Here is a 25,701-nt window from a genome sequence, read left to right on the forward strand (position 1 = left end):
GGGGTTGTCAAAGTAACTCTACAACTTCTCTTTCTACTGGACAAAACAATTGACTATATTTAAACATATGGACAAAAAAGAAGAAACAAATGGATATGAATGATTTGTTTCTGCTTGACAGGGAATCCATCTGGTCAGTTTTATTATTTTGAGTATAGCAGCCAGCTTCACAGCACAACAAATCTAATAGGCCTCTATAAATCACATATTGTTGACATTTGATACTGTTAATTAGAACACTGAAAAAACAATTGCTGTCACTGTTATGTTTTCCATATTTATTCTCTATCAGCCACAGGAGGTTGGTGGAACGTTAATCTGGGAAAACGAGCTTGTGTTAATGACTTGAGCGGAATCAGTAGAAAGGTATCAAATACATCAAACACATGGTTTCCAGGTGTTTAATGCCCTTCATTTGCTCCGTTTCAGTCACTATTATGAGCCATTCTTCCCTCAGCAGCCTCCTGTGCATCAACCCATGGTGAATAAGTGTTTTTCACAGCATATAACTTCTTCTCAGGTAGCCTACACACAGAGCTGCTACTACATTATACCATTGCTTTCCACCTCACACCATGGACACTGTGTCCTCTACTTTTCTTCCCTTCAGTACTGACACCACAGCCCTATGGGAAGTATTGTCGAGACTGGTACTGGGTTACTGCAGACTTAGACAGTCTTGAGATACAGTTGGGGGGGAAAAACTCTCCCAGTCACAACCAGTCAGATGATTAAATCCTTGCCAAGATATTTATGTAGCCTAGACCAATGGTAATGTTAAGAACCACTGATATTCACAGGTCCATTTGGCACATGGATGTGAAGAGAGCCTGAGGAGACCCACTCCAATCACAGCTCAGACAGTTCCTGCAGTGTCTCTTCTGCAAACAACTCGCCATTGTAAGCAGCTTTGCTCCTTGTTCCATCCTTATTGACTTTGCGCTTGTCCTTTTAGGAGTAGCAGGAGACTGCTGTGTACTTCCTCGAGACAGAATGTCCTCCATTCTCTGATTTCTTCAGTAGCTACTCTCATGACCTGTCAGGATGTACAAGTTGCTTAAGGCTGATGGATTGTCCGTGGGAGTACTCTGCAAGATAATGTCCCTGAGGAATGAAAGCATATGTTAATGTGCAACACATTTTTTATTTTGCTTCAATGATTTGACAGAAATGTTTTGTTATCAAATTGCTATCAAACTCCTATAATTAAGAGACATGCCTTGAGGTTCCCAAGACTCTGAATATTCGACTTTCATCCGTGATCTCTTGTGTAACCTATGAAAAATATCACAGATGTCACAACATAATTTTATTGTCAATAGGAGTCTGACAATACCAAAAAGCTAGCCTGGCATGAAAAACTTGTTCTGCCTTACCTCATCACCATGTAGGCTTCTACCTTTAAGCCCATGCTTCCAGAAGGCCAGAACACTGTCCTGCAAACATACTGCAAAGAACAATTTAGTCACCTCCAATCCAGTTGAGGCTGCTGAGGGGAGGACGGCTCATAGTAATGGCTGGAAAGGAGTCAATGGAATGGTCTCAATCATCACCCCCCCCCCCCCCCCTCCTCTGCTCCAATCCAGACACCAAGCTAAATGATTAGAATGCAGAACGCATCTATTCCCTTACCAAGAGTCTCAATGGAAAAGTCAAAGGTCAACTTTGAGGTCATTCCTTTGCTTGGGCTGCCATCCAGGTTCACAATGTTCACAGTATCTGCAAAGGTACAATGGAAAAACAGTCACAATTCAATCATTGCTTTTTTTCTTTCATTCAAGGGTCTTTATCGCTCTGAATAGAACACTAGCACATCAAATGTTCCTGACCAAATGATACTGAAAGAAGACTATTGAAAAAAAAAATGAAAAAAAAAAGAACGAACTCACTCTCCAGACCGATCAGGGCTGTGTCTCTGTCCAGCTGGGTTACCTGCATCACCTTCATAGATCGACTATCTGTGAAAACGTCACAAACAATAGCATCACAGCTTGTACACTGCTGGTGTTTGTCTAGATTAAAACTACATTAAAATATCCAATTAGTGATGGAGGGTGATGAGCATAATAATAATAATAATAATGACATCGATTCCATCTACAGTACCTGACTGGGCTCTTGGTGTGTCATTCAGGTGGATGATGTCAAAGTGGACCCGCTCACAGGTCTCGACAGGGGTCTGTAGCCTACTCACACCTACACACACCTGTGGCAGCTCATCAGTCTCCAGGATAAGCAGCTCAAAGATGGGGAGGGTTTCTGGGAGACTCACAGCTATGTACTGAGAGGGGAAGGAGAGAGTGGGACGGACATCGTCGGAATGCTTTGCGATGCTTTTCTATATACAGTAACAGTCAAAATTTTGGACACCTCTACTCATGCAAGGGTTTTTCTTTATTTTTACATTATAGAATAATAGTGAAGACATCAAAACTTTGAAAAAACACATATGGAATCCTGTAGTAACCAAAAAAAAGTGTTAAACAAATAAACAAAACAAATATTTTTCAAAGTAGCCACCCTTTGCCTTGATGAAAGGTTTACACACTGTCATGACGTGGCCCTTTTTGGGTGTAGATCGTGGCTCCCTCCCTCCCTCACTCACACACACTCTCTCGCTCTCTCTCTCTCTCTCTCCTAAACCAGGTTTAGTACCTCATAAATAATCAGGTAGAAACTGCCATGCAGTAGAGGGAGAGAGAACGGAGAGAACAAAGGACTTCACTTGGCCAAATTCCTAAATCCCCAAAATGGGAGAATTAAACAATATTTCTACTTTTGAGAATGGTCCGTGGACACTTAAGGGACAGTTATGACGAGTGTGTTTCATTTGGTGATCTCAAGAAGGACAGGACACTGTCACGCCCTGGCCTTAGTATTCTTTGTTTTCTTGATTATTTTAGTTAGGTCAGGGTGTGACATGGGGAATGTTTATGTTTTGTTAGTTTTGGGTGTTTATATGGTAAAGGGGTTATGGGGTGTAGTATATGGGTTTGTGTTGAGTGTAGATGTCTAGCGTTGTCTATGTATGTTTAGTTGTCTAGGAGAGTCTATGGTTACCTGAATGAGTTCCCAATTAGAGACAGCTGATTTCGGTTGTCTCTGATTGGGAGCCTTATTTAGGGTAGCCATAGGCTCTCATTGGTTGTGAGTAATTGTCTATGTCAGAACGTTTGTAGCCAGTGTGTGCACATCGTTATTTAGCTTCACGATCATTTGTTGTTTTGTTAGTTTGTATTAAGTGTTTCGTGTTTATTTTTCGTCATCTTTATAATAAAAGAAGATGGCTTATTTTCCAAGTGCTGCGTTTTGGTCCGTCAATCCGCCACACGATCGTGACAGAATTACTCACCATAGGACCAAGCGGCATGGAAGGCGGCAACAGGACCTACCTACACAGGATTTCTGGAGATGGGAGGACGAATTGGAAGGAAAGGGACCTTGGGCTCAACCTGGAGAATATCGCCTCCCTCGTGAAGAGCTGGAGGCAGCGAAAGCCGAGAGGAGGCGATATGAGGAGGCAGCAAGGAAGCAAGGCTGGAGACCCGTGAGTAATACCCAAAAATTTCTTGGGGAGGGGCTCATGAGGAATGTGGCGAGTCCTGATGGGAGAACTGCGTCAACTTCCCGTGCTTCCCGTGCTTCCTCTAAGAGGGAACCTGAGCCAGTCGGGCTGAGATTGGAGGGGAGCAATGGGAATGATGCAGAGACGGTTAAGGATTTATTGGGGAGGTTGGAAGAGAGTGAAATGAGGGAGCTGCTGTGTTGGTGCGTGAGGCACAAGATCCACCCGACAGAGCGTGTGCGGGATGTGAGGTTACCTGAGTCAGCTCTACATGCTCGTCCTGATGTGCGTGCTAACCGTCTGGAAAGGACAGTCCCACGAACCAGGCCTCCTGTACGCCTCCCTAGTCCTGCACCTCCTATATTAGCCCTATGTACTAACTCTCCTGTGACGGTCCCCAGCCCAGTACAACCAGTGCCTCCTCCACGCACTAGCCTTATGGTGCGTGTCTCCAGCCCTTTACCACCAGTGCCTAAATTACGCACCAAGCCTCCTGTGTGTACCCAGAGTCCTGTGCGTCCTGTTGCTGCTCCCCGCATTAGCCCTGAGATGCGTGTCCCCAGTCCGGTACCACCAGTTCCGGCCCCACGCACTAGGCCTAATGTGCGTCCCCAGGGTCCAGTATGCCCTGTTCCTGCTCCCCGCACTAGCCCTGAGATGCGTGTCCCCAGCCCGGTACCACCAGTTCCGGCACCACGCACTAGGCCTAATGTGCGCTCCCAGGGTCCAGTATGCCCTGTTCCTTCTCCCCGCACTAGCCCTGAGATGCGTGTCCCCAGCCCGGTGCCACCAGTCCCGGCACCACGCACCAGGCCTACAGTGCGCCTCAGCCGGCAGGAGTCTGCTGTCTGCACAGCGATGACTGAACTGCCCGTCTCCCCAGCGCCATCTGAGCCATCCGTCTCCCCAGCGCCATCTGAGCCATCCGTCTCCCCAGCGCCATCTGAGCCATCCGTCTCCCCAGTGCCATCTGAGCCATCCGTCTCCCCAGTGCCATCTGAGCCATCCGTCTCCCCAGCGCCATCTGAGCCATCCGTCTCCCCAGCGCCATCTGAGCCATCCGTCTGCCATGAGCCTGCAAAGCCGCCCGTCTGCCATGAGCCTGCAAAGCCGCCCGTCTGCCATGAGCCTACTGAGCCGTCCGCCAGACAGGAGCCGCTAGAGCCGTCCGCCAGACAGGAGCCGCTAGAGCCGTCCGCCAGACAGGAGCCGCTAGAGCCGCCAACCAGACAGGATCCGCCAGAGCCGCCAACCAGACAGGATCTGCCAGAGCCGCCAACCAGACAGGATCTGTCAGAGCCGCCAACCAGACAGGAGCAGCCAGATCAGTCAGCCAGCCATGAGCAGCCAGATCCGTCAGCCAGCCATGAGCAGCCAGATCCGTCAGCCAGCCATGAGCAGCCAGATCCGTCAGCTAGCCATGAGCAGCCAGATCCGTCAGCTAGCCATGAGCAGCCAGATCCGTCAGCCAGCCATGAGCAGCCAGATCCGTCAGCTAGCCATGAGCAGCCAGATCCGTCAGCTAGCCATGAGCAGCCAGATCCGTCAGCTAGCCATGAGCAGCCAGATCCGTCAGCTAGCCATGAGCAGCCAGATCCGTCAGCTAGCCATGAGCAGCCAGATCCGTCAGCTAGCCATGAGCAGCCAGATCCGTCAGCTAGCCATGAGCAGCCAGATCCGTCAGCTAGCCATGAGCAGCCAGATCCGTCAGCTAGCCATGAGCAGCCAGATCCGTCAGCCAGCCATGGGCCATCCCTCAGTCCGGAGCTGCAGTCCCTCAGTCCGGAGCTGCCATTCTTCAGTCCGGAGCTGCCCCTTATCCTGGTGCTGCCCCTTATCCTGGTGCTGCCCCTTATCCTGGTGCTGCCCCTTACCCTGGTACTGCCCCTTACCCTGGTACTGCCCCTGACCCTGGTACTGCCCCTGACCCTGGTACTGCCCCTGACCCTGGTACTGCCCCTTACCCTGGTACTGCCCCTTAGTCCGGAGCTGCCCCTTAGTCCAGAACTGCCCCTTAATGCAATGGGGTTAATGTGGAGAGGGGTCATTTTGAAGAAGCTAAGGAGGTGGTTAGGGACTGTGGTGAAGTGGGGACCACGACCAGAGCCGGAGCCGCCACCGTGGAGGGAAGCCCACCCAGACCCTCCCCTAGACTGTGTATGGTGCGCCCGGAGTTCGCGCCTCAAGGGGGGGGTTATGTCACGCCCTGGCCTTAGTATTCTTTGTTTTCTTGATTATTTTAGTTAGGTCAGGGTGTGACATGGGGAATGTTTATGTTTTGTTAGTTTTGGGTGTTTATATGGTAAAGGGGTTATGGGGTGTAGTATATGGGTTTGTGTTGAGTGTAGATGTCTAGCGTTGTCTATGTATGTTTAGTTGTCTAGGAGAGTCTATGGTTACCTGAATGAGTTCCCAATTAGAGACAGCTGATTTCGGTTGTCTCTGATTGGGAGCCTTATTTAGGGTAGCCATAGGCTCTCATTGGTTGTGAGTAATTGTCTATGTCAGAACGTTTGTAGCCAGTGTGTGCACATCGTTATTTAGCTTCACGATCATTTGTTGTTTTGTTAGTTTGTATTAAGTGTTTCGTGTTTATTTTTCGTCATCTTTATAATAAAAGAAGATGGCTTATTTTCCAAGTGCTGCGTTTTGGTCCGTCAATCCGCCACACGATCGTGACAGACACACACATAACGGTATCTCCTAAAGTGTACATTTCCCAGCTGTCAGGTTTAGATCTAAATATTGTGAAATGTATGTGATTAAATGTAACGGATGTGAAATGGCTAGCTAGTTAGCGGTGGTGCGCGCTAATAGCCTTTCAATCGGTGACGTCACTTGCTCTGAGACCTTGAAGTAGTGTTTCCCCTTGCTCTGCAAGGGCCGCGGCTTTTGTGGAGCGATGGGTAACGACGCTTCGTGGGTGACTGTTGTTGATGTGTGCAGAGGATCCCTGGTTCGCGCCCGGTTCGGGGCGAGGGGACGGACTAAAGTTAAACTGTTACATAAACATGAAACTATTTGTGAAATTATGTAATGTGATAACCTTTAAAATGAGAGAATTGTCTTCCATGTAAAGTTGCAATGGCCACGCCCCCGTTAGGCCAGCCATTACATCAGGCGTCATGGAACCGCCCTTTTCTACTGAAATGTATAAAACCACCTGTGGCGAAATTTACATTTCATGCCAAAGAGACACACGGTAAGCTGGACGTCTTGAATGGTTAAGACCAAAACATGAGAGGACGTAGACGGCGGACGTAAAGGTAACGTAAAGGTAATGGCGGACTGAACGAAGTTATGTAGAGCACCTCAAGATAAAACATAATATTCAAAATATCTGCTAAATTAGACAAAAATATTAGCACTAAATAATCTGGTGGGTGATAACCTTCAATCTGGATAATAACACAAAACAAATCCTAAGACTAGAGACATTTATCGACAAATATTACGAAAACAAGCAACACCCAAACATGACGGAGAATAAGACAGGGGAACCGAATCAAAAACGAAAACGTGACTCCTCAACCGACACTGATGATCTAATATTCTCACCACCTGCAATGGTAAAGGTCGAAACCGATCTGTTAAAATCAATAAATGACAAACTGGGTATACTTGAATTAGTTAGTAAAGATATAAAAGAGTTGAAGGCAAGCCTAGAGATGAGTGATGAAAAAGCTGCGGCTTTGGAGAAGGAAACACACGCGCTAAAAGGGACGGTCAATAAGATTGAAACCGAAATGAATGAATTTAAAAAGGAGAACAACGTTCTGAAGGAATGCTTACTGGACATACAAACTAGATCCATGAGAGAGAATTTGGTACTTACAGGTATCCAAGAGAAAGAAGGAGAGGTTCCTGAATCTGTAGTTAGAGAGTTCCTTTTTGCAGCGCTTCAGATACCGCGCGAAGTTATCGATAAGATCCAACTTGAACGTGTACACCGCCTCGGACAGAGAGGGCAGAGGTACGAACGCCCAATCGTTGCCAAATTTGTTTAATTTAAAGATAAAATAATGGTTAAAAGACTTGCTGGGACCAAAATTGGCATGAATGATCAGTTTCCGAAAGAAATTGCAGAACGGCGCAAAGTTCTGTATCCAATTTTCTAAGAAAATAGATTAAAAGCGAAACGAGTAGCTCTCGTCGTTGATAAACTATATATTGATAACCAGTTGTTCAGACACACAAAGATTACTCCATGGTTATTTTAAAAATTACAAAGTTCTCATAGATGAGGAAAATAAACACAATTCAAGCCCGGTTACTGATTGTAACAATACAATACAAAATATAGCTTTTCTATTAATCTTCACATATAACTAATTGAACACAAGCACTATTTCTATATAGTGAAGATAAAAACTAAGTAAACAGAAGGCACAGTATGTGTGGATGGTGTGGTGTGTGTTTATTTTTATTTGTTATGTTTGGAAAGTTGAGTGAGTGAGTAATGAAATAGTTGCATATCCCAGAGCCAGTGTATTGCTGTGGGCCGGGTATGAGAGGGTTTTCAATGTTGTTCAGATGATGGATATACTTTTATAATGAATTATACGTCTTATTTATTTATTGTCCTATCATGGGGAACTACATTTTTAAAATAAATTATATCGAATTATTTATTATCCTATTTTAATGGTACGGTCCATGGCCCTATACCCTAGACACCCACATGAATGGCCCAGATACTAAGGAGAAGTCCCTAACTGTTTTATGTGCATGCTGTAAGCGGTCTGTATGCAGCCAAAATGAGGTCAGGGACCAAGAGCAGCACTGCCCCCTCAAGATTCTGAGCCTGCTTGGCAGGGTTGGTCCTGCAAAGCCAAAGCCCCCTAAAGGGAGAGCATAATAAACAAGGAAATTCTCAAAGCTGCTAATGAGAACCTTGATGACCTTGTACCTAGCCGGTGGGGATTCCGGTGGGGTGCCCCCACCCAGGCAGTGGCAGTTCTGGCAACACTAGCTGCAGTAACCCATGGGGAGGGGGTCACACTCGGACATTCAGAGAGGGGGTATATTATTGTGGCCCTGGTGGCACGAAACCAATCGGACTGCATGGAGATGCTTGGGAACATGGTCAAAATGGATGACCGTATTGTGGGTGTTTCAGGAAGAAGGTGTACATTTGACCTCCATCATCTAGGATGTGACAATGGTAAATAAATCTCTACATTTATGCTCATTTTTTGCACGGTCTTGCAGGCCTTCTCATGCAGCTGCAACTGCAAGTACATTTGTAAATCATGACCCATCTTGAGTTGGGCTCTGGGATGGTGCAATTGTTGAGAGGGTGAACTTATGGTTGTGTGGGGGTAAGGGCTGAATGTGTGTGGGTGTATGTGTGTATCCCACAACTGTTGCGAAGGAAGAAGTAAAAGATGTTAGGGACTATAGAGGATGATTCACAGCAATATGTAATAAAAATCGAGGTGAGGGCGATGGAAATGCATTTGGCAATGGATCTGCTTCGGTTCGGTGGATGGTGCTGTGTGCACTTTTCGAAGGATGGATCCCAGTCGGTCCGGGGCTGTGCGATGCGGGGGGTCGGGGGTGGTCTGCCGGGCATTGGGATGACAACCCAACTCGAGATGTGGGCTTTTGGCGGGTGGAATAGTGGGGACCAATTGGAGGTTTGCTTAGTGGAGATGCAAATGTCATGGTACAACTATATAGACACTCAATCATTATGTTACTTTTTAATAGGACGTTTACAAACATATATTTTGATAAAAATAATTGAAAGGTGTGTCTCATTATGGTAAGTGGTGAAATAAGTATAGCCAGTTACAATTGTAATGGCTTAGCAGATAATAAGAAAAGACGATCACTATTTACCTGGCTAAAAGAGAATGATTATAATATCTACTGTTTACAGGAAACCCATTCAACAGTTTTAGATGAAGTTTTGTGGAAAAAGAACTGGGGGGGCGAAATATATTTCTCCCATGGGCAAAGAAATTCAAAAGGGGTGATGGTTTTAATTAATAATAACTTTGATCCAAATGTGCAACTTGTCCAAACAGATCCTCAAGGTAGATGGATTATTTTAAATATGTTATTGGACAATAAACATATATGGCTTATTAACCTATACGGTCCGAATAATGATGATCCAAGCTTCTTAGACAATATATATAAGAATGTATCAACTCTACAAGCAACACTAGACCAAAAAAAACGTATTAAAAATGGTTACAAATGATGGAGTCACGCATGATTCACCAAATGATATTTTGAAAGAGGAAGTAAAGTACTTTAAGAATATATTTTCGTTTCAGGCTCCTCCATCTCCACTAACTGAAACTAATTGTATGGATTTTTTCCCTGATAATAATGTAAAATTAACATCTGTACAGAAAGACTCATGTGAAGGCCTAATTACAGAGGAGGAACTACTTGATGCAATTGGGGCCTTTAAGGATGGGAAAACTCCAGGACTGGATGGCATACCAGTGGAAGTATACAAACATTTTTTTGATATACTCAAAGGACCATTATTAGTTTGTTTTAACCACTCCTATATAAATGATAGATTATCAGACACGCAACAAGAAGGTGTGATATCATTATTACTGAAACAGGACCCAAGTGGTATATATAAAGATCCAGTCCATTTAAAAAATTGGAGACCTCTTACACTTCAGTGTTGTGATGCAAAAATCCTAGCAAAATGCTTGGCGCATAGAATAAAAAAAGTTGTGTCAGATATTATTCATCCTAATCAGACAGGTTTTTTACATGGACGATACATTGGAGATAATATAAGGCAAGTACTGGAAACAATAGAACACTATGAAATATCGGGGACACCAGGCCTGGTTTTCATAGCTGATTTTGAAAAGGCTTTTGATAAAGTACGACTGGAGTTTATATATAAATGCCTAGTATATTTCAATTTTGGGGAATCTCTTATAAAATGTTTAAAAATTATGTATAGTAACCCTAGGTGTAAAATAGTAAATAATGGCTACATCTCAGAAAGTTTTAAACTATCTAGAGGAGTAAAACAAGGTTGTCCACTATCGGCATATCTATTTATTATTGCCATCGAAATGTTAGCTGTTAAAATTAGATCAAACATTAATATTAAGGGATTAGAAATCCAGGGCCTAAAAACTAAGGTGTCATTGTACGCTGATGATTAATGTTTTCTTTTAAAACTACAACTATAATCTCTCCACGGCCTCTTAGAGGATCTAAATACATTTGCTATCCTCTCTGGATTAAAACCAAATTATGATAAATGTACCATATTACGTATTGGATCACTAAAAAATACACATTTTACATTGCCACGTAGTTTACCAATTAAATGGTCTGACGGTGATGTGGACATACTCGGTATACAAATCCCAAAAGAAAGAAATGATCTCACTCCAATAAATTTTTATAGAAAGTTAGCAAAAATAGATAAGATCTTGCTACCATGGAAAGGAAAATACCTGTCTATTTGTGGGAAAATCACCCTGATTAACTCTTTAATCATATCACAGTTTACCTATTTGCTTATGGTTTTGCCTACACCTAGTGACCTGCTTTTTAAATTATATGAACAAAAAATATTCAATTTTATTTGGAACGGCAAGCCAGATAAAATTAAAAGGGCCTATTTATATAACGAATATGAATTCGGAGGGCAGAAATTATTAAATATTAAAGCATTAGACTTCTCACTAAAGGCATCAGTCATACAAAAGTTATACTTAAATCCAAACTGGTTCTCTAGTAGATTGGTACGAATGTCTCATCCTATGTTCAAGAAGGGCCTTTTTCCCTTTATTCAGATTACACCTGCTCACTTTCGGTTGCTTGAAAAGGAAATAATCTCCAAAATATCTTTATTTTTTAAACAAGCCTTAGAAAGTTGGTTGCAATTTCAGTTTAATCCACCTGAAAGGACGGAACAAATAGTACAACACATCTTGTGGTTAAATTCAAATATAGTAATTGATAAAAAAAAACTGTATTTATCGAAGAAATTTTTAAAAAAGGTATAATTTTTGTGAATGATATCATAAATAGGACTGGTGGAGTAATGTCACACATGCAGCTAACACAGACATATGGAAATGTCTGCTCTACCCAAAATTACAACCAATTAATTGCAGCATTACCACAAAAATGGAAGAGGCAGGTGGAAGGGGATAAAAGTAAGGAACTTGTATGTCGGCCTTATATTAAAGAACATAAATGGTTAAAGAAAAGTGTGATAAATAAAAACATATACCAATTTCATTTAAGGACCAAAAAACTTACAGCTGTGCCATATAAATTGCAAAATAGTTGGGAAGAGATTTTCGATGTACCCATTCCATGGCACATGGTTTATGAATTGATACGCAAAACAACGCCGGATTCAAAACTTTTTTTGTACAATTTAAATTATTGTACAAAATTCTTGCAACTAATAGAATGTTATATATATGGGGGATACAATCTTCTCAGCTCTGTAGATTCTGCTGTGAGGAGGCAGAGTCATTAGACCATTTATTTTGGTATTGTCCGCATGTAGCTCGTTTTTGGTCACAGGTCCAGGAATGGTTGAAGAATTGCAACATTTGCGTAGAACTAACGCTACAGATAGCAATACTGGGGGATTTGAAAAGCCATAGTCAATCAATCAATAATATAATAATTATTTTAGCAAAATGTTTATTTTTAATTTACAATCCGTGGAAGCTATGAGAATAGGAAGATTCAAATCTTTTGTGAAGCATCACAGCACAGTTGAAAAATATATGGCAAATAAAAATCCGAAATGAATGATGTTGGAAGATAGATGGGAAAGGTTGAGTGGAGCTGAAGGGTGGGACTAATAACAAGATAAACAATGTAGGGCATACGGGATCTGTGAAATGTGTATAGGTGCGGAGCTATTGTGAAATAGCACAGTTACAAGTGGAAATTAAACTGGATGGACAACAGAAATAGAGGAAGGACTAAGAACAAACAAGAGAGAACTATTATAAAGTAGACTGTGTCTGTAAAATGTGTATAAGATGTATAAATCGAAGGTAAAAACAGAAATGTTTATCAGTTTACTCCAATTGGGGGATCGGTGGTAGGGTTTGCAGGGAATAATAATAAAGGTATACTCTTTAAAAAAAGTATGTATGTCTATGTAGGTATGTGTATGTATATATGTGTATATGTATGCATACGTGAATGGATATATATATTTACCCCAAAAAATATGGGGGATTGGAAATGATGCAGACAATTACATTGGAAGCAACATTCTTTCCGCAATATTAAGCTGATCCACCCCCCCCCCAAAAAAAAATAAAAAAAAAAAAAGACCAAAACATGCCGGGTGACGCTGGTGTGTGAAGTGGTTTAAAATACAACTCCACCAAAAGGACAAGACTATATCACGTGGAGCATTGGCTACACGGCTGGAAAAGGTTAAACTATGAGACTATCGATCCAAACAGACTAAGAGCAAATCTTAGACGTATATTTACTAGTCTGCAGCTAGAAATTACGTAAACCTAGAACAAGATTACCAACTACCGCCGAAGCATCTATCTATGAAAACATTTCCTAATGGTACTCTGAAGTATCCATCCTAACCACCTACAACCACAAAAGACTGACTTCAATGAAAGTCAACCAGAGACTCTACAGGATGATCGAGGATTCCAACAGAGAAGACAACAACAACATATGGGGGTAAATATATATACAGTTGAAGTCGGAAGTTTACATACACCTTAGCCAAATACATTTAAACTCAGTTTCACAATTCCTGACATTAATCCAAGTAAAAATGTAATCTTAGGTCAGTTAGGATCACCACTTTATTTTAAGAAAGTGAAATGTCAGAATAATAGTAGAAAGAATGATTTCAGCTTTTATTTCTTTCATCACATTCCCAGTGGGTCAGAAGTGTACATACTCAATTAGTATTTGGTAGCATTGCCTTTAAATTGTTTAACTTGGGTCAAACGTCTCAGGTAGCCTTCCACAAGCTTCCCACAATAAGTTGGGTGAATTTTGGCACATTCCTCCTGACAGAGCTGGTGTAACTGAGTCAGGTTTGTAGGCCTCCTTGCTCACACACACTTTCAGTTCTGCCAACAAATTTTATATGGGTTTAAGGTCAGGGCTTTGTGATGGCCACTCCAATACCTTGACTTTGTTGTCCTTAAGCCATTTTGCTACAACTTTGGAAGTATGCTTGGGGTCATTGTCCATTTGGAAGACCCATTCGCGACCAAGCTTTAACTTCCTGACTGATGTCTTGAGATGTTGCTTCAATTTATCCACCTTAATTTTCCTCCCTCATTATGCCAGCTATTTTGTGAAGTGCACCAGTCCCTCCTGCAGCAACACACCCCCACAACATGATGCTTGCCACCCCCGTGCTTCACGGTTGGGATAGTGAACTTCGGCTTGCAAGCCTCCCCCTTTTCCTCCAAACACAACGAGGGTCATTATGGCCAATGAGTTCTATTTTTGTTTCATCAGACCAGAGGACATTAATCCAAAAAGTACGATCTTTGTCCCCATGTGCAGTTGCAAACCATAGTCTGGAATTTTTATGGCGGTTTTTGAGCAGTGGCTTCTTCCTTGCTCAGCGGGCTTTCAGGTTATGTCGATATTGGACTCGTTTTACTGTGGATATAGATACTTGTGTACTCGTTTCCTCCAGCATCTTCACAAGGTCCTTTTCTGTTGTTCTGGGATTGATTTGCACTTTTTGCACCAAAGTACACTGCTCAAAAAAATAAAGGGAACACAAAAATAACACATCCTAGATCTGAATGAATGACATATTCTTATTAAATACTTTTTTCTTTACATAGTTGAATGTGCTGACAACAAAAATCACACAAAAATTATCAATGGAAATCAAATTTATCAACCCATGGAGGTCTGGATTTGAAGTCACACTCAAAATTAAAAGTGGAAAACCACACTACAGGCTGATCCAACTTTGATGTAATGTCCTTAAAATAAGTCAAAATGAGGCTCAGTAGTGTGTGTGGCCTCCACGGGCCTGTATGACCTCCCTACAACACGCCTGGGCATGCTCCTGATGAGGTGGCGGATGGTCTCCTGAGGGATCTCCTCCCAGACCTGGACTAAAACATCCGCCAACTCCTGGACAGTCTGTGGTGCAACGTGGCGTTGGTGGATGGAGTGAGACATGATGTCCCAGATGTGCTCAATTGGATTCAGGTCTGGGGAACGGGTGGGCCAGTCCATAGCATCAATGCCTTCCTCTTGCAGGAACTGCTGACACACTCCAGCCACATGAGGTCTAGCATTGTCTTGCATTAGGAGGAACCCAGGGCCAACCGCACCAGCATATGGTCTCACAAGGGGTCTGAGGATCTCATCTCGATACCTAATGGCAGTCAAGCTACCTCTGGCGAGCACATGGAGGGCTGTGCGGCCCCCCAAAGAAATGCCACCCCGCACCATGACTGACCCACCACCAAACCGGTCATGCTGGAGGATGTTGCAGGCAGCAGAACGTTCTCCACGGCGTCTCAAGACTCTGTCACATGTGCTCAGTGTTTACCTGCTTTCATCTGTGAAGAGCACAGGGCGCCAGTGGCGAATTTGCCTATCTTAGTGTTCTCTGGCAAATGCCAAACGTCCTGCACGGTGTTGGGCTGTAAGCACAACCCCCACCTGTGGACGTCGGGCCCTCATACCACCCTCATGGAGTCTGTTTCTGACCGTTTGAGCAGACACATGCACATTTGTGGCCTGCTGGAGGTCATTTTGCAGGGCTCTGGCAGTGCTCCTCCTGCTCCTCCTTGCACAAAGGCGGAGGTAGCGGTCCTGCTTCTGGGTTGTTGCCCTCCTACGGCCTCCTCCACGTCTCCTGATGTACTGGCCTGTCTCCTGGTAGTGCCTCCATGCTCTGGACACTACGCTGACAGACACAGCAAAACTTCTTGCCACAGCTCGCATTGATGTGCCATCCTGGATGAGCTGCACTACTTGAGCCACTTGTGTGGGTTGTAGACACCGTCTCATGCTACCACTAGAGTGAGAGCACCGCCAGCATTCAAAAGTGACCAAAACATCAGCCAGGAAGCATGGGAACTGAGAAGTGGTCTGTGGTCAACCACTCCTTTATTGGGGGTGTCTTGCTAAATGCCTATAATTTCCACCTGTTGTTTATTCCATTTGCACAATAGCATGTGAAATTTATTGTCAATCAGTGTTGCTTCCTAAGTGGACAGTTTGATTTGATTTCACAGAAGTGTGGTTGACTTGGAGTTACATTGTGTTGTTTAAGTGTTCCCTTTATTTTTTTGAGCAGTGTACATTCATCTCTAGGAGACACAACGCGTCTGCATCCTGAGCGGTATGAAGGCTGTGTGGTCCCATGGTGTTTATACTTGCGTACCATTGTTTGTACAGATGAACGTGGTACCTTCAGGCATTTGGAAATTGCTCCCAAGGATGAACCAGACTTGTGGAGGTCTACAATTTTCTTTCTGAGGTCTTGGCTGTTTTGTTTTTCCCATGATGTCAAGCAAGAAGGCACTGAGTTTGAAGGTAGGCCTTGAAATACATCCACAGGTAGACCTCCAATTGACTCAAATGATGTCAATTAGCCTATCAGAAGCTTTTAAAGCCATGACATAATTTTCTGGAATTTTACAAGCTGTTTAAAAGGCACAGTCAACTTAGTGTATGTAAACTTCTGACCCACATGAATTGTGATAAGGTGAATTATAAGTGGAATAATCTGACTGTAAACAATTGTTGGAAAAAGTACTTGTCATGCACAAAAGTAGATGTCCTAACCGACTTGCCAAAACTACAGTTTGTTAACAAGAAATTTGTGGAGTGGTTTAAAAATTAGTTTTAATGACTCCAACCTAAGTATGTAAACTTCCGACTTCAACTGTACATTGCAATTATTCTCGAATGAGCGGCAGTTCATGTACAAAGGATTAGCATTTCAATGAATATAATTATAGACTGTGTGTAGTGAATCCATTTGTCTTTCCTGCTCTCTCAGTCCCACCCCTTTCTTTTTGTCTACCAAGCTGTCATATCGGCTTAGCCCGCTAAGGATTTTTTCTTTGTTTCATGTAGCAACCCAATGTATGAATAAATTGTGTGTTTTCCTGTATTTCTGTGATTTGATTAGTTAGTTAGTAAATAAATAATTAAGCCAATTTGTATATCGCTGATTCATAATTTAAGCTAGGGTTCGTGCAGATAACCAATAATTTTACGACGTTTGGAATGAGACTAACAGAAGGTAAAGATTAACAATCATTAAAAGAAGACTGTACTCGATAAGATATGAAAATATCTGAAGAGTCGATTCGGGAAATAGAGACTGCAAACCTTTTCCCGTGGTGCCCCGACTTCCTGGTTAATTAAAGTTTACATGATTAGTTTCATCACATAATAATAATAATAATTACACAGAGAATTGATTTGATAAAATAAGTCTTTACATTTAATGATAGTAAAGACACGACAACACTCTTGGCGTTCTCTCAACCAGCTTCACCTGGATTGCTTTTCCAACAGTCTTGAAGGAGTTCCCATATATGCTGAGCACTTCTTGGCTGCTTTTCCTGCACTCTGCGGTCCAACTCATCCCAAACCATCTCAATTGGTTTGAGGTTGGGTGATTGTGGAGGCCATGTCATCTGATACAGCACTCCATCACTCTCCTTCTTGGTCAAATAGCCCTTACAAAATCTGGAGGTGTGTTGGGTTATATGTTCCTGTTGAAAAACAAATGAAACTCCCACTAAGCGCAAACCAGATGGGATGGCGTATTGCTGCAGAATGCTGTGGTAGCCATGACGGTTTAGTGCGCTATGAATTCTAAAATAAAAATCACAGACAGTGTCACCAGCAAAGCACCCCCTCCTCCTCCATGCTTCACGGTGGGAACCACACATGCGGAGATCCTCCGTTGACCTACTCTGCATCTCAAAGACACAGCGGTTGAAACCAAAAATCTCACATTTGGACTCATCAAACCAAAGGACAGATTTCCACCGGTTTAATGTACATTGCTCGTGGTTCTTAGCCCAAGCAAGTCTCTTCTTTTTATTGGTTTCCTGTAGTAGTGGTTTCTTTGCAGCAATTTCGACCATGAAGACCTGATTCACATATTCTACTCTGAACAGTTGCTGTTGAGATGCGTTTCTGTTACTTGAACTCTGTGAAGCATTTATTTGGGCTGCAATTTCTGAGGCTGGTAACTCTAATGAACTTCTCCTCTGCAGCAGATGTAACTCCGGGTCTTCCTTTCCTGTGGCGGTCCTCATGAGAACCAGTTTCATCATAGTGCTTGATGGTTTTTGCGACTGCACTTGAAGAAACTTCAAAGTTCTTCATTTTTTGGATTGACTGACCTTCATGTCTTAAAGTAATGATGGACTGTTTTTTCTCTTTGCTTATTTGAGCTGTTCTGGCCATAATATGGACTTGGTCTATTACCAAATAGGGCTATCTTCTGTTTACAACTCCTACATGGTCACAACACAACTGATTGGCTCTAATGCATTAAGAAGGAAAGAAATTCCACAAATTAACAAGGCACACCTGTTAATTGAAATGCATTGCAGGTGACTACCTCATGAAGCTGGTTGAGAGAATGCCAAGAGTGTGCAAAGCTGTCATCAAGGCAAATGGTGGCTACTTTGAAGAATCTCAAATATAAAAAATATTTTGATTTGTTTAACACTTTTTTGGTTACTACATGACTCCATATGTGTTACAGAAATATAAAAACAGTAAAATAAAGAAAAACCCTGGAATGTGTAGGTGTGTCAACTTTTGACTGGTACTGTATATATAAAAAAAGCTATGCTAACATTGTATATATGTGCACTGGGATCACACACCTTGAGTTGCATGAACTTCTGAAGAGGCTCATACCATAGAAGTAGGACAAGGCCAGTTGGTACAACAGCACACAAAAATGTGCTGTCAGTGTACGGGTTATGCACTGAGAAGCATCGATAAGGCAGAAGGGAGACAGAAAGAGAGGGAGAGAGAGATGTCGTCTTAGTCAGATATTGTGCAGTACATCTCCATTTTAGACTAAAATAACATGTTTCTTACCAACACTGCAGCGTCGACAGCCTTTGGTGTCGGATATCTTCCCAGACACAGAAAACTTTCTAAAACAGAGAACACATTAACATGACATTTTTTTGGTACAATTTCCAGGATGATTTCCCTTCCTCTCATGTTAGTATCAGTGAAAAGCAACAGTGCTCTGGTATTTTACAATGATGTATATAAACCCTGGATTGCTGATGTTATGCATTGGCCATTGAGAGGATCTGAAGCCACCTGTTGGTTATATTGAAACTTCCAGTAGGAGCAGTCCTCCAAAATAATGAATGAAATTCTACTGTATTCCAATTAAATGTTTCAAGGTCCAAATTCCATGTATTTAGTATGTTCTTGTTGTAGTGGAAGCAATAAATAAAAAAACTACACTAAGGAAAATGTTTGTATATATTTTTCATTTTCTATTTTTATGTTTAGCTCACATAATATAATTTAAAAGGTATGCATTAAAGTGTCTGTAATGGAATAAATGTGGCAAACACAAATGTAGACATTGATAAATGGATTTCTATAGCTTCCAAAATATTTTTGTGAACATTGGGAGAATGCCAAGTGGCTTCACAGTGGCTTCAAAACAGCGCCCCCTATTAGTTATCTAGTGTATATATAAACCATTGGTATTTTCACTACAGCCTCCTTCTGACCAGTGGTGGAGTGTCCCTACCTTGAGTTGATCCTCTCAGTGAGGCGGTGGGCGTTGATGTACAGGTGGCCCTGCCTCTTCTGCAGGTGTCTATGGTCAAACAGCGTAGTCAGCCTCTGGGAGCACAGCTGGGATGATTTCCCTACGGAGCACAAAGACAGTCAACACACACATCTAGATAGAACATACGTTTTAGGGTGTTGTGGAGACATGGAGGGCCCTACCTGAGATAGACATTAGCACGTTGTTCATGACATACAGCCAGCTGCACCTCTGGGGTAATAACTGAAAAAATATATACATAATAATACATTACCAAAAAAATGACAGGTAGAGCAACACTGCTTTTTGTGTTAAACCAATTGATGGTAGCTACCTTCTCCATGGTGTCCTCATGGAGCTCGTTGAGGTTCAAGGTGTAGATGCCCTCCTCCGTCCCCAGGATGAGGTGTTGATCTGAGGGAGAAAAGTCAGACATTATCCCTGAGATCTGACTGGCTTGACAGAAGCTCCATTTACCTATTGTTTGTCTTTATAACCTGTGCGTACCTTTAGTCTTTGGCAGGACCCATGTGACAGCACAGTGAATCTTCAATGGACAGCCATTAAACACCTTGGAAAAACAAGCCCCCATCTGGAAAAGATTGTGTGGGTCAAAGTGCATCATTTCAGTCCCGCTATGACCTCGGCAGAGTTATCAGACAAGAAAAAGGAAGTATAGAAATAAGGTGGAATCATACTACACAGGCTCCAATGCACGCCGAATGTGGTAGGGGAGTCTATTACAGTCTATTACAGAATACAAAGGAAGACCCAACAATGACACTCTACCAGACCAACTCAATGCATTTTATGCACGCTTTGACAACGACAACATCGTGCTGGGTGTGAGGGCCGTCACCAACCCAGAAGACTGGGTGAACTCGCTCTCCAATGCCGACGTGAGAAAGGTCTTTAAATCAGGTCAACACCCGCAAGGCCGCGGGTCCCGAGGTTATTCCAGGGCACATTCTCAGAGCATGCGCAGAACAGCTGGCAGGCATATTCACGGTAATTTTCAACCTCTCCTTGTCCCAGTTTGTAATCTCCACATGTTTTAAGATGACCACCATCATTCCTGTCCTCAAGAACTCTAAGACTTCCTGCCACAATGACTACCACCCTGTAGCACTCACTTCTGCAATCATGAAGTGCTTTGAGAGGCTGGTTATGGCATACATTAACTCCACCATCCCAGACACCGTAGATCCACTCCAATTTGCATACTGCCCCAACAAAGCCATAGACGATGCAATCTCAATTGCTCTCCACACTGCCCTCACCCACCTAAACAAGAGGAAAACCTATGTGAGAATGCTGTTCATTGACTACAGCTCAGAGTTAAACCCCATTGTCCCCTCCAAGCTCGTCACCAAACTTAGGGTCTGAACAACCTCCCTCTGCAACTGGATCATCGACTTCCTGATGGGCCGACCACAGGTGGTGGCGGTAGACAACATCACCTCCGCCCCGCTGACCCTCAACACAGGGGCACCACAGGGGTGTGTGCTTAGTCCCCTCCTTTACTGCCTGTTCACCCACGACTGCGTGGGTGACCTAAACTGGGACATGTTTAACACCTCGGCCAACCTACAATCTAAGCTTGATGCCCTCAATCTCACACAAATTATCAATGAACCTACCAGGTACAACCCCAAATCCGTAAACACGGGCACCCTCATAGATATCATCCTAACTAACTCACCCTCCAAATACACCTCTGCTGTTTGCAATCAAAATCTCAGCGATCACTGCCTCGTTGCCTGCATCCGTAATGGGTCTGCGATCAAACAACCACCCCTCATCACCGTCAAACGCTCCTGCGAGCAGGCCTTTCTAATCGACCTGGCCGGGGTATCCTGGAAGGACATTGACCTCATCCCGTCAGTAGAGGATGCCTGGTTATACTTTAAAAGTGCCTTCCTCACCATCTTAAATAGGCATGTTCCATTCAAAAAATGTAGAACTAGGAATAGATATAGTCCTTGGTTCACTCCAGACCTGTCTAACCTTGACCAGCACAAAAACATCCTGTGGCGTTCTGCATTAGCATCGAATAGCCCTGTGATATGCAACTTTTCAGGGAAGTTAGGAACAAATATACACAGGCAGTTAGGAAAGCTAAGGCTAGCTTTTTCAAACAGAAATGTGCATCCTGTAGTACAAACTCAAAAAAGTTCAGGGACACTGTAAAGTCCATGGAGAATAAGAGCACCTCCTCCCAGCTGCCCACTGCTCTGAAGCTAGGAAACACTTAACACCGATAAATCCACTATAATTGAGAATTTCAATAAGTATTTCTCTACGGCTGGCCATGCTTTCCACCTGGCTACCCCTAACCCAGTCGGTCAACTGCCCGGCACCCTCCACAGCAACCCGCCCAAGCCCCCACCATTTCTCCTTCACCCAAATCAAGATAGCTGATGTTCTGAAAGAGCTGCAAAATCTGGACCCCTACAAATCAGCCGGGCTAGACAATCTAGACCCTCTCTTTCTTAAAGTATCTGCCTGAAATTGTTGCAACCCCTATTACTAGCCTGTTCAACCTCTCTTTCGTAACGTCTGAGATTCGCAAAGATTGGAAAGCTGCCGCGGTCATCCCCCTCTTCAAAGGGGGGGGACACTCTTGACCCAAACTGCTACAGACCTATATCTATCCTACCCTGTCTTTCTAAGGTCTTCGAGAGCCAAGTTAACAAACAGATTACCGACCATTTTGAATCCCACCATACCTTCTCCGCTATGCAATCTGCTTTCAGAGCTGGTCATGGGTGCACCTCAGCCACGCTCAAGGTCCTAAACGATATCATAACCGCCATCGATAAGAGACAATACTGTGCAGCCGTATTTATTGACCTGGCTAAGGCTATTGACTCTGTCATTCACAATATTCTTATTGGCAGACTCAACAGCCTTGGTTTCTCAAATGATTGCCTCGCCTGGTTTACCAACTACTTCTCTGATAGAGTTCAGTGTGTCAAATCGGAGGGTCTGTTGTCAGTACCTCTGGCAGTCTATGGGGGTGCCACAGGGTTCAAATTCTTGGGCCGACTCTTTTCTCTGTATACATCAATGATGTTGCTCTTGCTGCTGGTGATTCTCTGATCCACCTCTACGCAGACGACACCATTTTGTATACTTCTGGCCCTTCTTTAGGCACTGTGTTAACTAACCTCCAGACGAGCTTCAATGCCATACAACTCTCCTTCCGTGGCCTCCAACTGCTCTTAAATGCATGCTATTCAATCAATCACAGCCCGCCCGTCCAGCATCACTACTCTGGACGGTTCTGACTTAGAATACGTGGACAACTACAAATACCTAGGTGTCTGGTTAGACTGTAAACTCTCCTCCCAGACTCACATTAAGCATCTCCAATCCAAAATTAAATCTATAATCGGCTTCCTATATTGCAACAAAGCATCCTTCACTCATGCTGCCAAATACCCTCGTAAAACTGACCATCCTACCGATCCTCGACTTCGGGCGATGTCATCGATAAAATAGCCTCCAACACCCTACTCAACAAATTGTTTGCAGTCTATCACAGTGCCATCCATTTTGTCACCAAAGCCCCATACACTACCCACCACTGTGACCTGTACGCTCTCGTTGGTTGGCCCTCGCTTCATACTCGTCGCCAAACCCACTGGCTACAGGTCATCTACAAGTCTATGCTAGGTAAAGCCCCGCAGTATTTCAGCTCACTGGTCACCATAGCAGCGTCCACTCGTAGCACGCGTTCGAGCAGGTTTATCTCACTGGTCACCCCCAAAGCCAATTCCTCCTTTGGCCGCCTTCCAGTTCTCTGCTGCCAATGACTGGAACGAACTGCAAAAATCACTGAGGCTGGAGACTCACATCTCCCTCACTAGCTTTAAGCACCAGCTATCAGAGCAGCTCACAGATCACTGCACATAGCCCATCTGTAAACAGCCCATCTACCTCATCCCCATACTGTATTTATTTATTCATTTATCTTGCTCCTTTGCACCCCAGTATCTCTACTTGCACATTCATGTTCTGCACATCTACCATTCCAGTGTTTAATTGCTATATTGTAATTACTTCGCCACCATGGCCTATTTATTGCCTTACCTCCCTTATCTTACCTAATTTGCACTCACTGTATATAGATGTTTTGTTTTATTTTTTCTACTGTATGTTTTGTTTATTCCATGTAACTGTGTGTTGTTGTATGTGTCGAACTGCTTTGCTTTATCTTGGCCAGGTCGCAGTTGCAAAGGAGAACTTGTTCTCAACTTGCTTACCTGGTTAAATAAAGGTGAAATAAAAGGAGATTTAACAGTTTTTAGTTATTTTCTTATTGGGTACATGCTTATTAGTAACTGGAATAAGCAAGTTTATAAATGTGTCAGGTGCAACGTCTGGTTGCTCCTCATTACACACCACAGACCAGCAAATATTCTTTACATCAACATATGAATCACTACAAAAAACTTATTGTATGACCTCTTATACACAATATTAGGTTCAGGATCCCTGCACATTGTACATATGGTTTTGGCACTGACCCTGTATATAGTATGCTTACTTACTTATGTCTCGTGTTTTTTCCTAGTATTAAATTGTTATTGATTATTGCATTTTGGGGTTTTGAGTTTGCAAGAAAGGCGTTTCACTGTACTTTTGCACATGACATTAAAACTAAACACGTATTTTCTTTTTTGGTGGCTGTATATCCAGACATCTTGACTTACATGGACTTTGGGCGTGGGTGGAAGTCCATGGCAATCACCTCTCTGAAGAAAAAACAAATTCCACGATAGATAATCTGTCATCATGTGTGCACAAAATATTAAATGAAAAGTGCTGTCAGTGACTTGTTGATAGTGTCTCACCGAGTCCTCAGTTTTCCTCCTCAGTGTGCTCCATTCTGGAGACAGTGGGGGCCCCAGGGCCATGTAGGGTGTCTCTCCCGGCCAACGTCCCTCTGGCTCACTGCCCTCTGCAGGAACACACAGACCCAATTAGTGCGGCATAGTGTCTCAGGATTATGGGTTAATTGGTCATGCAGATAGTATACATGAAAAGCAGTTGATTTCACTACTTGTTACGCGATGATGTCATAGATTGTTTTAGCGTTCCTGGATGTGTCGTGTGCGGTGCTGTACCTTCAAACGAGAAGTTGGAGGAAAGGGAGAGGTCAGAGAAGATGGTGGAGTTGAAGAAAGAGGGTTCAGCCAGGGCGGAGTCTGTGACTGGAGGTGTGACAGTGGGAAGAGTTGAGTCAGCAGATGGGGAGATGGTATGCCTTAAGGCAGGGCTGAGGACCGCACTCCGCTTCACGGTACCACTTTTATCCATATCCTCATCTTCAGGAGAGTGCTGCAACAGATGAACACAGACACTGGTGTGGTTCCAAAGAAACATTGTTGAGTGCCTGTGAGGCTGATGATAGTCTGCTCTCTCACCTCAGCAGAGGGCGCTCTCTTTATGGTTAACCTCCTGCAAGGAATATCAAACAGACACAAATATACTATGTTATGGGAATTAAACATGTCTAATGGTGTGAATGTGCAGTATTGTTTTACTTGGTATGTTTGTTTTAATGGAAATTATATTTTGTTCTTTTTTTCCTTCGGGGTGTTATTGCCTTCCAGACACAATGCAGTAGGTAGGTAAGTGCTATAAAGAGATGTATATGGAATGTCTTATAGCCTCACCTTTCAAGTAACGCTTCCTCAACACACTCCAGTAGACTTCTGCACCTCAAATGTAGAGTAGATTCAGTTATTGTTGCTTTCATTAGTGATTTATTACGGCTGACGTCACATAGGAAGTGTGAGAAATAAGGGCTTACGGTGAGTTCTTCTCATCTCCTGTAATGCTCCATTCGTCATACGATCCCTGTTGGGGAAAATATGATCACGTACTGACAATTTGACAAATAAATGAATTGTTTTTCTATGTTCAACATGCTGTTTGTAGAACATAGAGGTTAGACACAGATACTCCTCACCAGGTCAGGAGAGAGCTCAGTCTGATTCCTCATGGGAGGCCCACATTTCAGCAGATCAACTGGAAAACACACACATATACAATTATGATCCAGAATAACACCTTTAAAATAAACTCAGCAACAAAGAAACGTCCCTTTTTCAGGACCCTGTCTTTCAAAGATAATTCGTAAAAATCCAAATAGATTTTTGTTTGTAAAGGGTTTAAACACTGATTCCAATGCTTGTTCAATGAACCATTAACAATTAATGAACATGCACCTGTGGAACGGTCGTTAAGACACTAACAGCTTACAGACGGTAGGCAATTAAGGTCACAGTTATGAAAATTTAGGACACTAAAGAGGCCTTTCTACCTACTCTGAAAAACACCAAAAGAAAGA

General features: G+C 43.2%; 1 protein-coding gene across 2 annotated transcripts in view; it reads right to left on the reverse strand.

The window, feature by feature from the left end:
* Positions 1 to 103: 103 nt before the first annotated feature.
* LOC129863498 (mitogen-activated protein kinase kinase kinase kinase 2-like) overlaps positions 104 to 25,701 on the reverse strand; it is a 34,425-nt gene continuing 8,827 nt past the window's right edge. Inside the window, exons 14-32 of one of the 2 annotated variants that reach the window (XM_055935529.1) lie at positions 25,321 to 25,379; positions 25,162 to 25,208; positions 25,025 to 25,063; positions 24,773 to 24,806; positions 24,473 to 24,686; positions 24,200 to 24,306; positions 24,059 to 24,100; positions 19,848 to 19,932; positions 19,675 to 19,754; positions 19,523 to 19,583; positions 19,320 to 19,440; positions 18,641 to 18,699; positions 18,421 to 18,524; positions 2,107 to 2,281; positions 1,890 to 1,958; positions 1,633 to 1,719; positions 1,377 to 1,447; positions 1,220 to 1,275; positions 104 to 1,104 (exon numbers count right to left, since the gene is read on the reverse strand). In XM_055935529.1, the coding sequence (XP_055791504.1) occupies positions 1,017 to 1,104; positions 1,220 to 1,275; positions 1,377 to 1,447; positions 1,633 to 1,719; positions 1,890 to 1,958; positions 2,107 to 2,281; positions 18,421 to 18,524; positions 18,641 to 18,699; positions 19,320 to 19,440; positions 19,523 to 19,583; positions 19,675 to 19,754; positions 19,848 to 19,932; positions 24,059 to 24,100; positions 24,200 to 24,306; positions 24,473 to 24,686; positions 24,773 to 24,806; positions 25,025 to 25,063; positions 25,162 to 25,208; positions 25,321 to 25,379 (1,598 nt within the window). In that variant the 3' untranslated portion in view covers positions 104 to 1,016. Of the gene's footprint in view, positions 1,105 to 1,219; positions 1,276 to 1,376; positions 1,448 to 1,632; positions 1,720 to 1,889; positions 1,959 to 2,106; positions 2,282 to 11,395; positions 16,925 to 18,420; positions 18,525 to 18,640; positions 18,700 to 19,319; positions 19,441 to 19,522; positions 19,584 to 19,674; positions 19,755 to 19,847; positions 19,933 to 24,058; positions 24,101 to 24,199; positions 24,307 to 24,472; positions 24,687 to 24,772; positions 24,807 to 25,024; positions 25,064 to 25,161; positions 25,209 to 25,320; positions 25,380 to 25,701 lie in introns of those variants that run through there. The other variant, XM_055935530.1, reaches the window with a different exon arrangement.

The sequence above is a fragment of the Salvelinus fontinalis genome, chromosome 10 (assembly GCF_029448725.1).
Source record: "Salvelinus fontinalis isolate EN_2023a chromosome 10, ASM2944872v1, whole genome shotgun sequence".
NCBI lineage: Eukaryota > Metazoa > Chordata > Actinopteri > Salmoniformes > Salmonidae > Salvelinus > Salvelinus fontinalis.